The sequence below is a fragment of the Budorcas taxicolor genome, chromosome 21 (assembly GCF_023091745.1).
Source record: "Budorcas taxicolor isolate Tak-1 chromosome 21, Takin1.1, whole genome shotgun sequence".
NCBI classification, from domain to species: domain Eukaryota; kingdom Metazoa; phylum Chordata; class Mammalia; order Artiodactyla; family Bovidae; genus Budorcas; species Budorcas taxicolor.
Window position 1 is genome coordinate 70861216 of NC_068930.1, and position 12274 is coordinate 70873489.

Sequence of the window (12274 nt, forward strand, 5' to 3'; positions counted from 1 at the left end):
ACATCTTTCCAGCACTATTAAATCATGGTTGGAAACAATTTCTGTTTAAAGTAGGGTGATGAGATTATTGCCAATAGAGATTGCTTTAGGATTTTTTTTTAAACTGTTCAGTTTCGGTATATTCTTTGTTTTAAAAATTTATTTTTAGTTGCACTAAGTCTTTGTTGCGACATGGGGCAGGGACGAGTGAGTTGGCCTAGGGAATCACCAAGGTGCCTTTTAGCCCTGAGATTCTCTTCTTAAAGATCGTTTGAAAGACACTTTTGTATTCTTCCCCGGGTCTAGAGAACACAGCTTTTCTTTTTAATTTGGGTCCTCTTTGAACTTAATGTGTACTTATTAGTTGGTGGGGTCAAGGTATACTATAATTATACATCAGTTCCTCTCTTCTGAACACTTACCCAAAGCTTTCTCCAGTAGGTGTAATTAGCTTCATTTTGTGGGTGGAGGAGTGGAGCCAGAGAGGCGGGGCACGCACAGACAGTCTGAACGTGGCAGCACGGTGGGAAGCTTTCAGACCACTGTCAGGGTTACCTAAGAAGTAACAGAGGACTTAGACCCATTTTCTCCTCTGCATTGAGCTAGTCTCCTATTTGCTGTTGACTGGGAAGCAAGAATGTTTTTCGGTCAGTGAGGGCTCAGGGTTGTCCTGTGTTTTGGGTGCTGACGGCTTTCAGATGGCGTTGGAGGAGTCCTGTCTCCCTCCTCATTCATTCACAGCCGCAACTCGAAGTGCCCACCTGGCCTCTCCCGTGGAAATCCACATGGTAGGGGCCCTAGACCGGCCAGCACACATCCAGCCCAGGAGAGACGGGCCGGGCGGGGGTTTGTGTAAAGGGCTGTGAGCTCTGAGAGTCCTGGGCATTGCTGAGGAAGGCCAGCTTGTCAGGGACTCTTCCCAAGGTGGCATCTGAATCAAGTTGAAACTCTCAGTGACCAAGGGCCAGGGAGAGAATCCGAGTAGGGGGCATGGCGTCATGGGGTCAGGGCCAGGGTCCAGACTGGCCAGTGGATGCACCTGCCGCAGGGTGGGCACGATAGCACAACCGGGGCCAGTGGAGAGTGTGGCTGGGGGCGGGGAGAGACTGCAAGCTCGGTCCCAGAAAGGTACTGACGGGTACTCAGTTACCATCTGTCGGGTACTCCCTCACTTGGGGTTGAATAACTCCCAAGTTTCAGAAAGTCATGGCAGCAAACAGCAGTTACTTGACTTCTTTGGATTCCAACACGTGCTTGTACAGATTGAGCTATTACCATTGCCTGGTTTTGTGATTTTCTTTTTCTGGACAGGCTACAATTGCTGGTTTGGAAGGATCAGGTGATATCGTGTCTGTTTCCTGCACAGAAAATGAAATATTTTTCTTAAAGGGAGACAGGAACATTATACGAATTTCAAGCAGGCCTGAAGGACTAGCATCAATCGGTTTGTATTTGTTATAAAATGTATTTGTTACAAAACTTTGTTATAAAATGTATGTAATTAAAGTTTATAATGTAGAAAACTTACCACTTTTATTTACTCATTAAGTGATTGTAGCTTTAAACGAGTTATTCAGAGGGTTTCTTTTTATTCTTAAAAAACAGTTTATGATACTTTTCTTGAAGATCACCTACTTTCAGTCAGGGTCTCACATTTGCTGGAATCGTTTCTGTGGGTCTGGAGGGTTGGGGGTTGAGTGGATAGGCAGGGGAACTCGGCACCCGCCTGACTAATCTCCGTCTGATGCTCTGACCCAGCCTGTGGGATTGATGCATAAGACTTTTGAACATTGAGGTCTGTCACCTGGGACATGTGTTTTACCCTTAATAATAAGAGCACATCATCTTTCCCTCCGATAACCACAGTAAAACCAGCTTCTTTACCAGTGCGGGATGGTCTGGAGACATCGGCGTGCACAGAGCAAGTCCACGGGCCACATGCGGAGAAGCTGCCGGTGGCCACGCCTTCCGAGACGAGGCTGCGGGGCTCTTCGGTGGCCAGCTCCATGGCCAGCCAGCCCAGGAGCAGGAGCAGCTCACTCAACTCCACAGACAGTGGCTCCGGGCCGCAGGCAGCCCCCGAGCTGGGCAGGGGCGGCCCACTCACCTCAAAGAGGTTCAGCGTGATCAGCTCGGAGGACTTCGACCAGGAGCTCGTGGTGAAGCCTCTCAGAGTGAAAAAGAAGAAAAGGACGAGGAAGACAGGTACCTTCCTCGGCAGAGCGCCTGGGGCCCCCTCCCACCACGTGGGGCCTCTCACCAGCCTGGCGGGCGGGGGCTGCTCGCCGAGAGCACAGGCAGCAGCGTCTGTCCTCGGAGGAGGAGTTTCACTGTGAAAGCTTTATCCAGTATTTAACACAAAGTGATATACTTCCAATACTTAAGTTAAAAATTTGGTTTATTCATGTATATCATCTGTTGGACCAGAGAGTCTATGAACTTGGAAGGAAAGCTGTGGAAATCTTCAGATGCATCAGTTTATGTTTAGTGTTGGGTGTGTCATCAGATACGGGATGTTTTTTTCTTTTTTTCTGGCCATGCTGTGGGGCTTGTGAGATCTTAGTTCCCCAACCAAGGTATGAACCCATGTCCTTGGCAGTGAACTCACAGAGTCCTAACCACTAAATTGCCAGGGAAGTCCCCAGATATGGGGTTTTTTTTTAATTGCTTACTTTTGGCTGCACTGGGTCTTTGGTGCCGCGCCCAGGCTTTTCCGGTGGCAGTGAGTGGGGGTTGTGTCACACGGGCCGCTTCTTACAGAGGCTTGTCATCGCGGCTCACAGGCTCCAGAGCTCAGCCTTCAATCGTGACTCATGGGCTTAGTTGCCCGGCAGCACGTGGGATCTTCCCGGACCAGGGATCAAACCCACATCCCCTGCTTTGGTAGGTGGATTCTTAACCTACCACCAGGGAAGTCCCAGATACGGGATTTAACATGGAAATTTTTTAACTTATTACTTACTCCTTGATGCCTGTTGAGCCTCTCTACTAAACATCGCTGCAGTATTGAAGGAAAATGTTATCAGATGCCTTAATATTTTAATAACTTTAAAAAATTGTTCTGGGATCCATTTGTTCCTTTGTTTTTGCTTAGTTAACATTTATTGAAGGAAGCCTCAGAGCCCATCATGTGTACAGTATCTGCATCCATTTAAAACACCCCTGCATTGGGATACTTTGTACTTGAGAGATTTATTCTTCACCAATTACAGCTCCTTCATTTAAGATGCTTTTTCTTTAGGCCAAGTTTTTGTTTCTTAGCTCGCGTCTTGCCGCTTGTGTGGCGTCCTGCCTAATCTTAACCGTTCTTGTTTCTAGTAGAAGGCGGGAGCAGCACCGCGGGGCCCAGCTCACTTGAGTCGACCCCCGGCCATGAGTGTCCTGGGGACAGCCCCCAGTCCGTGAGCACGGACCTGCCGTCTGCGGCCTCCAGCTTGGGCAGCGTCGTGGACCAGTCCAGCACAGGGTCTCCTGACCAGGAGAGCAGTCTCAGTGGGGAGGCCGGCGGTGTGCTGCCGGAGTACAGCGACCCCGAGGCTTTCAGTGTCCTGGAGGTGCCCCTGCCCGCCCCCGACCTGCTGAACGGAGGAGCCGAGGGGAGAACTGAAAGCCCCCTGGGCGACGGCGAGGGCGGGACAGAGCCCCCCGGTGGGGCGGGGAGCTCCTCCTGGCGTCCGACGGAGCACGCGGAGGACACTGAGGACATCGTGGAGCTTGAGGGGGAGCCTCGTCCTGCAGACAGTGGGCCGGGCAGCGCGGCGGAGGCCCGGGGGGATGGGGCTGTGCAGCCTGATGGCCCCCTGGGCGCTTTCTCAGAAGCCTGCCTCCTGGACTTGGCGCCGGAGCCTTCCCGCCTCAACTGGGCCCCCAGTGCAGAGCAGCGCCTTCTGGGGGCCATGGCTGACGAAGGCAGGGCTGAGGAGCCCCCCAAAGAGCAGGGCTTCCTGATGCACATGGGAGCCCCCCGCCACCTCAGCCCAAGTCCCCGGTGCGCTGCTCCTGACGCTGACACGGGCCAGACAGCGGTCGTCGCTTCCGAGCATGACCTGGGAGGGGGAGGACGACCACCTCCCTGGGCCTCGGCCTCAGCTGCCAGTGCCCAGGAGCAGCCCCCACGGGACCAGGTGCTGACATCCAGCGATGAGGAGGACATCTACGGCCACGGGCTGCCCTCTTCGTCCTCGGAGACGAGCGTGACAGAGCTGGGAGGGGGCCGCTCCCTGCAGGACCTGAGGCAGCTGGGCATGGACGACCCTGGGCTGCTCAAGGCCGATCAGGTACGAGGGCTCCTTCCTTAAGGGAAGTCACTGGCAAACTGACACTGGGGAGAAGTTACACTCCCACTGTCAACCCTGTAAGCCAAATGTTGGAGGCCCAGATTTGAGGGGTCTCCAGCACAGGGATCTGAAATGGCTTGGGCTCCTGCTGACCTGTCATTCCCAATCAGTAACCAACAAGAGCGGCCTCTCACCGTTGCTTCTGACCCGGGAGGGCCAGCCCAGCATGGGCACTTAGTGTTCATCATCCTGGAGAGTGGCTGGGTTGGCCTGGGGCCACTCCAGGAACCCAGTGGGCAGAGGCCCATCCCCTCGTGGAGGAGAAGGCGTGGAGCAGGCTGGAGGCCGACAGTCCCCGACCCCCTCTCCTCAGATGCGCATCTCTTTGACTCAACATCGGTGCCAAGGTGTGACGGGCATAGAAGGGAGCTGATCCCTGTGGGACCTGAGACAGCGGGGCACGGATGACCCTGGGCTCCAGGCGCAAGAGCTGCAGTAGTCTGGGTCCCCAGGCTCTAGAGTGCAGGCTCAGTGGTCTGTGCACCCTGGGCTCTGGAGCGCAGGCTCGGTGGTCTGGGCCCCCCGGGCTCTGGAGCACAGGCTCGGTGGTCTGGGTCCCTAAAGCGCAGGCTCAGTAGCTGTGCTGCATGGGCTTAGTTGTTCCTTGGCGCGTGGGATCTTCCCGGATCAGGGATCAAACCCATGTCTCCTTTGCTGGCAGGTGGATTCTTTACAGGGAAGCCCAGCAAGTAATTATCGTTAGATGTGTTTGGGTTCAAAGCTGTGTATTGCAACTCTTCTTGTGGTGTGGCTGTGAGGTGTGGCCTGCGGGGGAACCTACAGCCACACGCGCCGTCCCCAGGTGCCTCTGGAACCTCTGTCCCGCCGAGGCACGGCAGCACCCACAGGGGTCAGGTGCCACACTCAGCACTTCACAAATTCAATTCGTTTACTTCTCTGGAAACAAAAACCACAAGCTAGGTGCTCCCATTTCATAGGAGGAAGTGGAGACTCAGGCACTTTGTTGGCTTCACCGGGTCACGTAGCAGGTGGGGCCAGGGTGGCCCCAGGGTCCCCTCTCTCAGACTTCAGTGCTGTCTGTCCTGCCTTGAGAGCAAAACGTCGCGCTTACTTGCTTTAAGAGAGCAGGCCCTTTCCCGCGGTTTTCTGTGTGTGTGTCCTTTCTTGAGTGTCTTCGGCTGCCAAGGTCTGCGTCTGGCGCTGGGATGCTGCAGTGCCTGTGATGGACAGTCCTGGGTCCCAGAGTCCGAGTCAGGGAGGAGCCAGACAGTCTGCAGAGCCTCGCAGTGGAGCAGGACTTGGGCGCTGGTGATGAGGATAGGGCGGAGAGAGGGGGTGGCCACAGGGCCCCCACCCACCCCGGCATTGGCCGGGCAGCTCTGGCCTGTGCGATTGGGCTTCTGGGCAGAGTTTTAGAAAGTCCTTGGTGAGAGGGCCCCTAGCACTGTGAGGACCTCACCTGCCTTCACCCAGCCCAGCCATCTGAAAGCCACATTTGGTGGGTTTCGAGGGTGTAGCTAAGGCGTGTCCTGGGAGCAGGGCCGGCTGGGGAACTGGGCATCATGCTCCGTGGAGCAGCTAACGTCCTCCTGTGGCTAATTGTGCAGATGCATGGGCTTCTTCTGCAGTCTTGGGAACCTTTTAAAGTACACGCTTTATTCAGCTTTGCTTTTTGAAAGACTCCTCGCAGCTAAACCTTAGTCTCCAAACTCCAGTCAGGCGGTGTCCTGGCCAGGTGTCCATCAACCACAGGGTGGGCCGCCTGTGGTGACTGGAGCAGAACTCAAAACCATACTGTGAGAAAACAAAGGCAGTGGCAGTGCCGTTTCTCCTGTAATGATTAGACACACAGAGACCAGGCTGCGTTCAAGTGGGAAGTGAGGCGTACCTGCAGAATGTCGGTGTGAGCCCCGGGTTAGGGAAGAGGTTTCAGTATCTACGAGAAAGTGTTTATCCAGGGATGTGGTGGGGTCCTTGCAGGGACAGCAGCTCCCGTCTCACAGTGTTTCTGTTAGAGCTGGTCCAGAGACAGCGGGGCCGGTCTCCGCATGGCTGCTCAAAGGGCCTTTTACAGACACACACACACTGGCACGTACACAGCCCTTTCAGCTCCGCGACTTTAATGCTGGCGCACTTCTCGGATTGCCGGGTGTGGGGCACGTGCAGCTGTGTCTTCTGTCGCCGACTCAGCAGGCTCTGTCCTTGTCAGTTTGCAGAAAGCTGGATGGGCTACTCTGGGCCCGGCCACGGCATCCTCAGCTTGGCAGTCTCCGAGAAGTACCTCTGGTGCCTGGACTACAAAGGCGGCCTGTTCTGCAGCGCGTTGCCGGGCGCTGGGCTGCGCTGGCAGAAGTTCGAAGATGCCGTCCAGCAGGTGGCAGTCTCGCCCTCAGGTTCGCCCCCTGGTTCCCTGCGCCCGGCCCCCTCCCCACCCCACGCAGCCAACCCAAGCACTCGGAACCATCCACTCAGCAGACCTTGGCCTTTCCTGCAGGTTTGAGGGCTTTTCGCCATGGGACGTGGACTGCTTCATTTGACATCAACTAAAAATTGTGCAAATGCAGTTCAGTTATTAGTTTTTTTAATTTATTGCAGTGGTAACACATGAGTATACTTTTGTTAAGTTATGCAAATAGCTTGAATTTTGAGGGTTTTTTTTTAAGAAATATTAACATACAAATTTCTCATAAGAATAAATGTGTTCATGTTTCTTAATGTTGCTTTAAAGCAACTGAACTAATGAAGATGGGCCCATGGATATGTTGGATAAATTTGAAATATTTGGTTTCTTTCTTAGAAATTATTTTTTAATGAGCTACATACATCTTTGGGTGAACAAGCTACTCCTGGGCTGTGAAAAGAAAATGCATTCAGTCCTTCAAGCTGTGATCAGGCCGTTGTCAGTGGGCTGGGACAGACACTTCCTGGGTGAGGGTCTACCCCCGCCCCCATCTGTACAGAATCTTGTGTCTGTCAAAATGTTGGCTGCTTTACCTATTTGGGGAGGGGAATAGAACAAAAGTATGTATGTGTATTTGCCTGGTTGTAGCTGGTTTGTTTGGAGAAGGCGATGGTACCCACTCCAGTACTCTTGCCTGGAAAATCCCATGGACGGAGGAGCCTGGTAGGCTGCAGTGCATGGGGTCGCTAAGAGTTGGACACAACTAAGCGACTTCACTTCCACTTTTCGCTTTCATGCATTGGAGAAGGAAATGGCAACCCACTCCAGTGTTCTTGCCTGGAGAATCCCAGGGACGGGGGAGCCTGGTGGGCTGCCGTCTATGGGGTCGCACAGAGTCGGACACGACTGAAGCGACTTAGCAGTAGCAGTAGCAGCTAGTTGGTTAGAGCATCAGAATGGACGGCAGACAAAACTGAGCCTGTGACGTCTGTTAGAGACTCCCTCTGACTCCCCTGGCCTTTGTCACTATGTAAACTGCTATTTTGTTCAGGGTTTTCTTCCATCTTTGGCCTGTTTGAAAAATATTTTTCCTTAGGGATTAGATAATCTGTTTCCATTAGCTGACTTTATATAGTTGTGCACTTTAACCCTTTCCCTCTCATTTACCTTTGGGTTCACCTCCCCAGCCGGTTATAAACGTTGGTTCTTTCCTGATTCTGTGAATTACTTTGTGTCTACACACCATTCACGCCCTCACCGCTCCAGTGGGAGCTTTGTCTCCACCAGGTTGGTGCTCTGGCTGAGCCATCCTGCAGGGCCCCGACAAGGGTGGGCACTCGGGGCTGCGGGCTGGGCCAGCTGCCTCTCCTCCGTCTGAGCCTCGTTCGGACCCTCTGTCCAGCCTGTGCGCTCTTGGTGACGCTGGTGGTTTGTTACACCTTGCCTCCGTCTCCATAGACGGGCTTCCTGTCTGCCTTTCCTCCTTCCCTCCCCATCTTCTGTTTAGTAGAACCCTTTTCTAAGTGGAAAAAGGGACAGCCAGCTCAGATGCGCCCTTTTCCTGCACCATATCCTTTTGGCTGGTCCAGAATTCACCCTGTCCCTCCGAGTCCCTTCAGGTGCTCTCTTTCCTGGGACACGCACTGTGCCTCAGGATGGCCATCTGGGTCCTCTCCCAGCACACCTGGCGGCGCTGCCCCTCTCCCACGTGGTGTGGGCCCCTGACGCCCACCCTGTGTGCTGTGTCCTTGAGGCAGTCTCCCCTCCTGCCTTCCTGACGGCCTGCGTGCTGCCACTGATCCCCTTTCACATATGAGGTGGCGGCTGAGGGGGCCCGGGGGCTCGCGCCTCAGCACTGCCCTTCCCCGGCCGGAGTAGGAGCAAAGGGGGCGCATTGGAGAAATCGCTTGCCCGCAGCGCCCAGAAGGGAGCTTAGCAGGTAAGAGTTCTCAGTGTCCATTGGCCCGTGGATAGAATTTTTATTTCCCCAGGCGCCCTTCTCTGGAAGATTGAACAGAAGTCTAACCGAGCCTTTGCATGCGGAAAAGTGACCATCAAGGGGAAACGCCACTGGTACGAAGCTCTGCCCCAGGCGGTGTTTGTGGCCCTGAGCGATGACACGGCCTGGATCATCAGGACCAACGGGGACCTGTACCTGCAGACAGGTGGCTGCCCCCGGGGTGACTGCACTTTGGTGGCGATGTGCTTGGAGGCGGTGATGGAGGGGCTGGATGTGAATCTAAGTTAAAACATTTCCAGAAAGAGAGTATTTGCCATTGAAATCTATTAGCAGCTTTCTGCTATTCACTCACATTCAGCCCAGGACATATTTACAGCAGGAATTAATAAAATTATTTTGAATCTTATAGGGCTAACTATTGCATGTTCCTTTTCCTGTGGTATCAAATCTGAAGAGGAAAGAGTAACAGAGAAATGACATTAGAATCATTTTTCCCTTTAACTCATGACTGAGTCTTTTCAGCCCGGTCAAAGCCCTGCTTCCATATCCTTATTTACACATGGGTCAGGAAAAAACAACGAGAAACAATCTGCTCCAAATAGCAGTTTATCTTGTCCTAGGAAACTGCCCTGAGGGGAACCTTTAGCTGTTGGAAGAGACTCAGTGGGACTTGTTTATTAAAAATAAACTGTAATGAGAGTCAGTGTTTATGTACTGTCAGCAAAATGGGATATGGGTTTCCAAAAGCAACATGGTTTAGCAGTACCTGGAAATGAGTACAGGGCAGGAGCTCTTTTTCGCTTGTCAAGAGGCCCTGTTGGATTTATGTAAAGATCAGTCTTTTGACCATTTAATACTGCTGCTTCCAAGAGGATGTTTCCGTCTCTGTTGGAAACAGTCAGCCAGGGACAGCTCTGGGACTGGAAGCCCTCCATACCTGGCTTGCTCTCGGGTGTGGGGCGCCAGCGTACCAGCAGCTCCTGCCTCAGCCCGGAGGGCAGCCCTGCCAGCTTCAGGCCCGTGTGCCCACCAGTCTCTCCAGCCTGTTCCCGTGGCTTCCTTGAAAGTGAAAAATAGCTGGGAAGACAGGCATGTCCAACTTCCAGAGGCATCTGAATATCATTCCTGCTGGGGAAAGAGGGCACTCTGGCCTGGGGATGAGGAGGGCCTTAGAAATCACCTGGGCAGTGATTTCAGCCCAACTCAGACCCACCCAGAGCTACCGGGTTAGAGGCTCCGGGTTTGGCCTGAGGATTAGTAAGGTTAGAAGTCATGTAGGTGATTCCCACCGTGTTGAGTCCGAGGAAGAAGTGCAGCCCAAGGACTGTGATGCCGAGGGGCACCTGAGTGATGAGTAGGGACACGTTGGGGAGTGCAGAGGCCCGGCTGCAGGCCAAGGCTGCAGGTACGGGCTTCAGGTAGCAGCTGCTCTGCCAGCTCCCTTAGGAGTGGCCTCAGGACTCCTGAGACAGGACTTGCAGAGTCTCCGAGGGCCGTGGCCACTGAGGGCGGAGGGTGTCTGCGCACCAGCTCTGGGCCAGGGCCCTCCTGGCTCGGGTCTGGCTGCTCTCCTGTGTTGGGCTTTCGTGTTCTTTCAGAACTTGTTTAGCTACTTGGGGACACTAGAAGGTCCTGAATTGTTGTTATTCCAGTTTCCAAAGGGCATCCAAAAACACTTCAGATGGATGTTATATTTAAGCACAATTTAACCATCTTTGGTTGACTAAACCTTAAAAAGAGAAAACACTTACTATGAAAGGAAAGGCTATAATAACAGAATACCAAGAAAGAAAAATAAGCCAGCAACAGGATGAGAATGGGGAGTGAAATCCTGAAGGTGTGTCTCTGGGGTCTTTCCGCCCTCCCCGGCAGGTCTCAGCGTGGATCGCCCCTGCGCTAGAGCCGTGAAGGTCGACTGTCCGTTCCCGCTGTCCCAGGTCACTGCCCGCAACAGCGTGGTGTGGGCGCTGACGGAGCAGCGAGCCCTCCTGTACCGAGAGGGAGTGAGCAGCTTCTGCCCCGAGGGGGAGCTCTGGAAGTGCGACATTGTCAGGTATGCACGCAGGGGCAGACACTGTCTGTGTCCTCCTTGTCCCTGTCTGGTCTTTGTCAGCTTGACACCCCTTAAGGGACCCATGTGAGCCTCTCCCAGGCAGAGCTGGTTCCCTGAAGGTTTCCAAGGTTGTGGTGTTCTCTGGGATTGTCAGAGTCAATGCCAGCAGCCTGGCCTTGAAGGCACCCTGTGCCTCCCTCTGACTGGCAGGCTGGACGTTGGGTCAGAGTTCAGTTTTAAAAATGCTTCTACCCTTGAGCAGCATTTGTGTGTGACCTTGAGTCCCACATGTTCACAGTTCTCTCGTGGTGGTCTTTCTGCAGAACTGCCCAGCATCAGAAAGTTTCTGTTTAGAGTCTCAGATGACTAAGCCAAATATTTTCATTTATTATCCTCCTTGTCAGCTGAAATTATCCATGAATTGCAGTTTATTTGGTTGCTTTCTACCAGTCAAAATTTTCCTTGCAGAATTACTGTCAGGTCATTTTTCTAGCGTGAAATTATCAGTAGTCCTTAGAAAAGTTAGGATAGTCTTGGTTTGAGTTTAGCATCCCAGGAAACTTGAGTGAGCTGCTGTTGAGAGCCGGGGGTGGTGCTGGGCTAAGAGTGTGAACGTGACCTGCCCTGGCCTCACAGAGCTCCCGTCTGGGGGAACCACCGCCCGTTGGTGTAGATGGTCCTGAGCTGGACAGGGACATGCCTCACGGGGGTGCCCCGGCTCCCCTGCAGAGGTCAGGGAGGCGCTGTGCTTGGGGGACCGCAGCGAATCCCTGACGCTGGCGGGGACGACTGGATGGCAGAGGGAGGGTGTTGTCCGCTGAGAGGGCAGGTCTGCCAGGCTGCCGCTGCCCCGCACAGCCTGGCACTGGCAGGTTCTATTCACTTAATTGGTGGAGGCAGGGGTGGGGCGCTGGACCACACAGGCCTGGTGTCCCTCAGGCGCCTGTGCTTCTTCCCGGGTCGTTTTCTCTAAGGAGTGTTCCCCACTGTCCTGGGCCTGCAGTGTGTCCCTCAGGTCCTGCTACATGTCTGAACGGTGCGGACTGCACAGCCATTGAACTCTGAACTCAAGCTTCCTTCTTTGGGACTTGCGGGTGGAGCTCATCTCTTGTCCCACACCGGGCCCCCCCCCCCAGACACTTGATGTCAGTGTCCCAGACACGCTGGGGGCCAGGAACCTGGGTGCTGACACCACGCTGTTGTCCTTGTTTCCAGTGAGCGGCAGGCTTTGGAGCCTGTCTGTATAACCCTCGGGGACCAGCAGAGCCTGTGGGCCCTGGACATCCGAGGAAACCTGTGGTTCCGGACTGGCATCGTTTCCAAGAAGCCCCAAGGAGACGACGACCACTGGTGGCAAGTAGGTGTTCAGCTCCAGGGTCCGCGCCAGGGCGCCTCCCATGCAGCGCCCCTCCCTTTTCTTACGGAGTTCGGGGAGCTTGGGTTAAACCAACAGTGTTCACTTTTGCTGTTTGATGAGCTGTGCGTGCTCAGTCGTGTCCGACTCTTCGCAGCCCTGTGAACTCCATGAAGTTCTCCAGGCAAGGATACTGGAGTGGGTTTCCACTCCTCCTCCAGGGGGCCCT

At 54.0% G+C, this 12274-nt stretch overlaps 1 protein-coding gene across 1 annotated transcript in view; it reads left to right on the forward strand.

Annotated features, from left to right (window-relative positions):
* Positions 1–12274, forward strand: part of TECPR2 (tectonin beta-propeller repeat containing 2) — a 97687-nt gene that overhangs the window by 46031 nt on the left and 39382 nt on the right. Inside the window, 7 exon segments of the mRNA XM_052659854.1 lie at positions 1291–1423; positions 1867–2184; positions 3298–4256; positions 6487–6670; positions 8670–8843; positions 10511–10691; positions 11907–12048. Of these exon segments, the coding sequence (XP_052515814.1) occupies positions 1291–1423; positions 1867–2184; positions 3298–4256; positions 6487–6670; positions 8670–8843; positions 10511–10691; positions 11907–12048 (2091 nt within the window).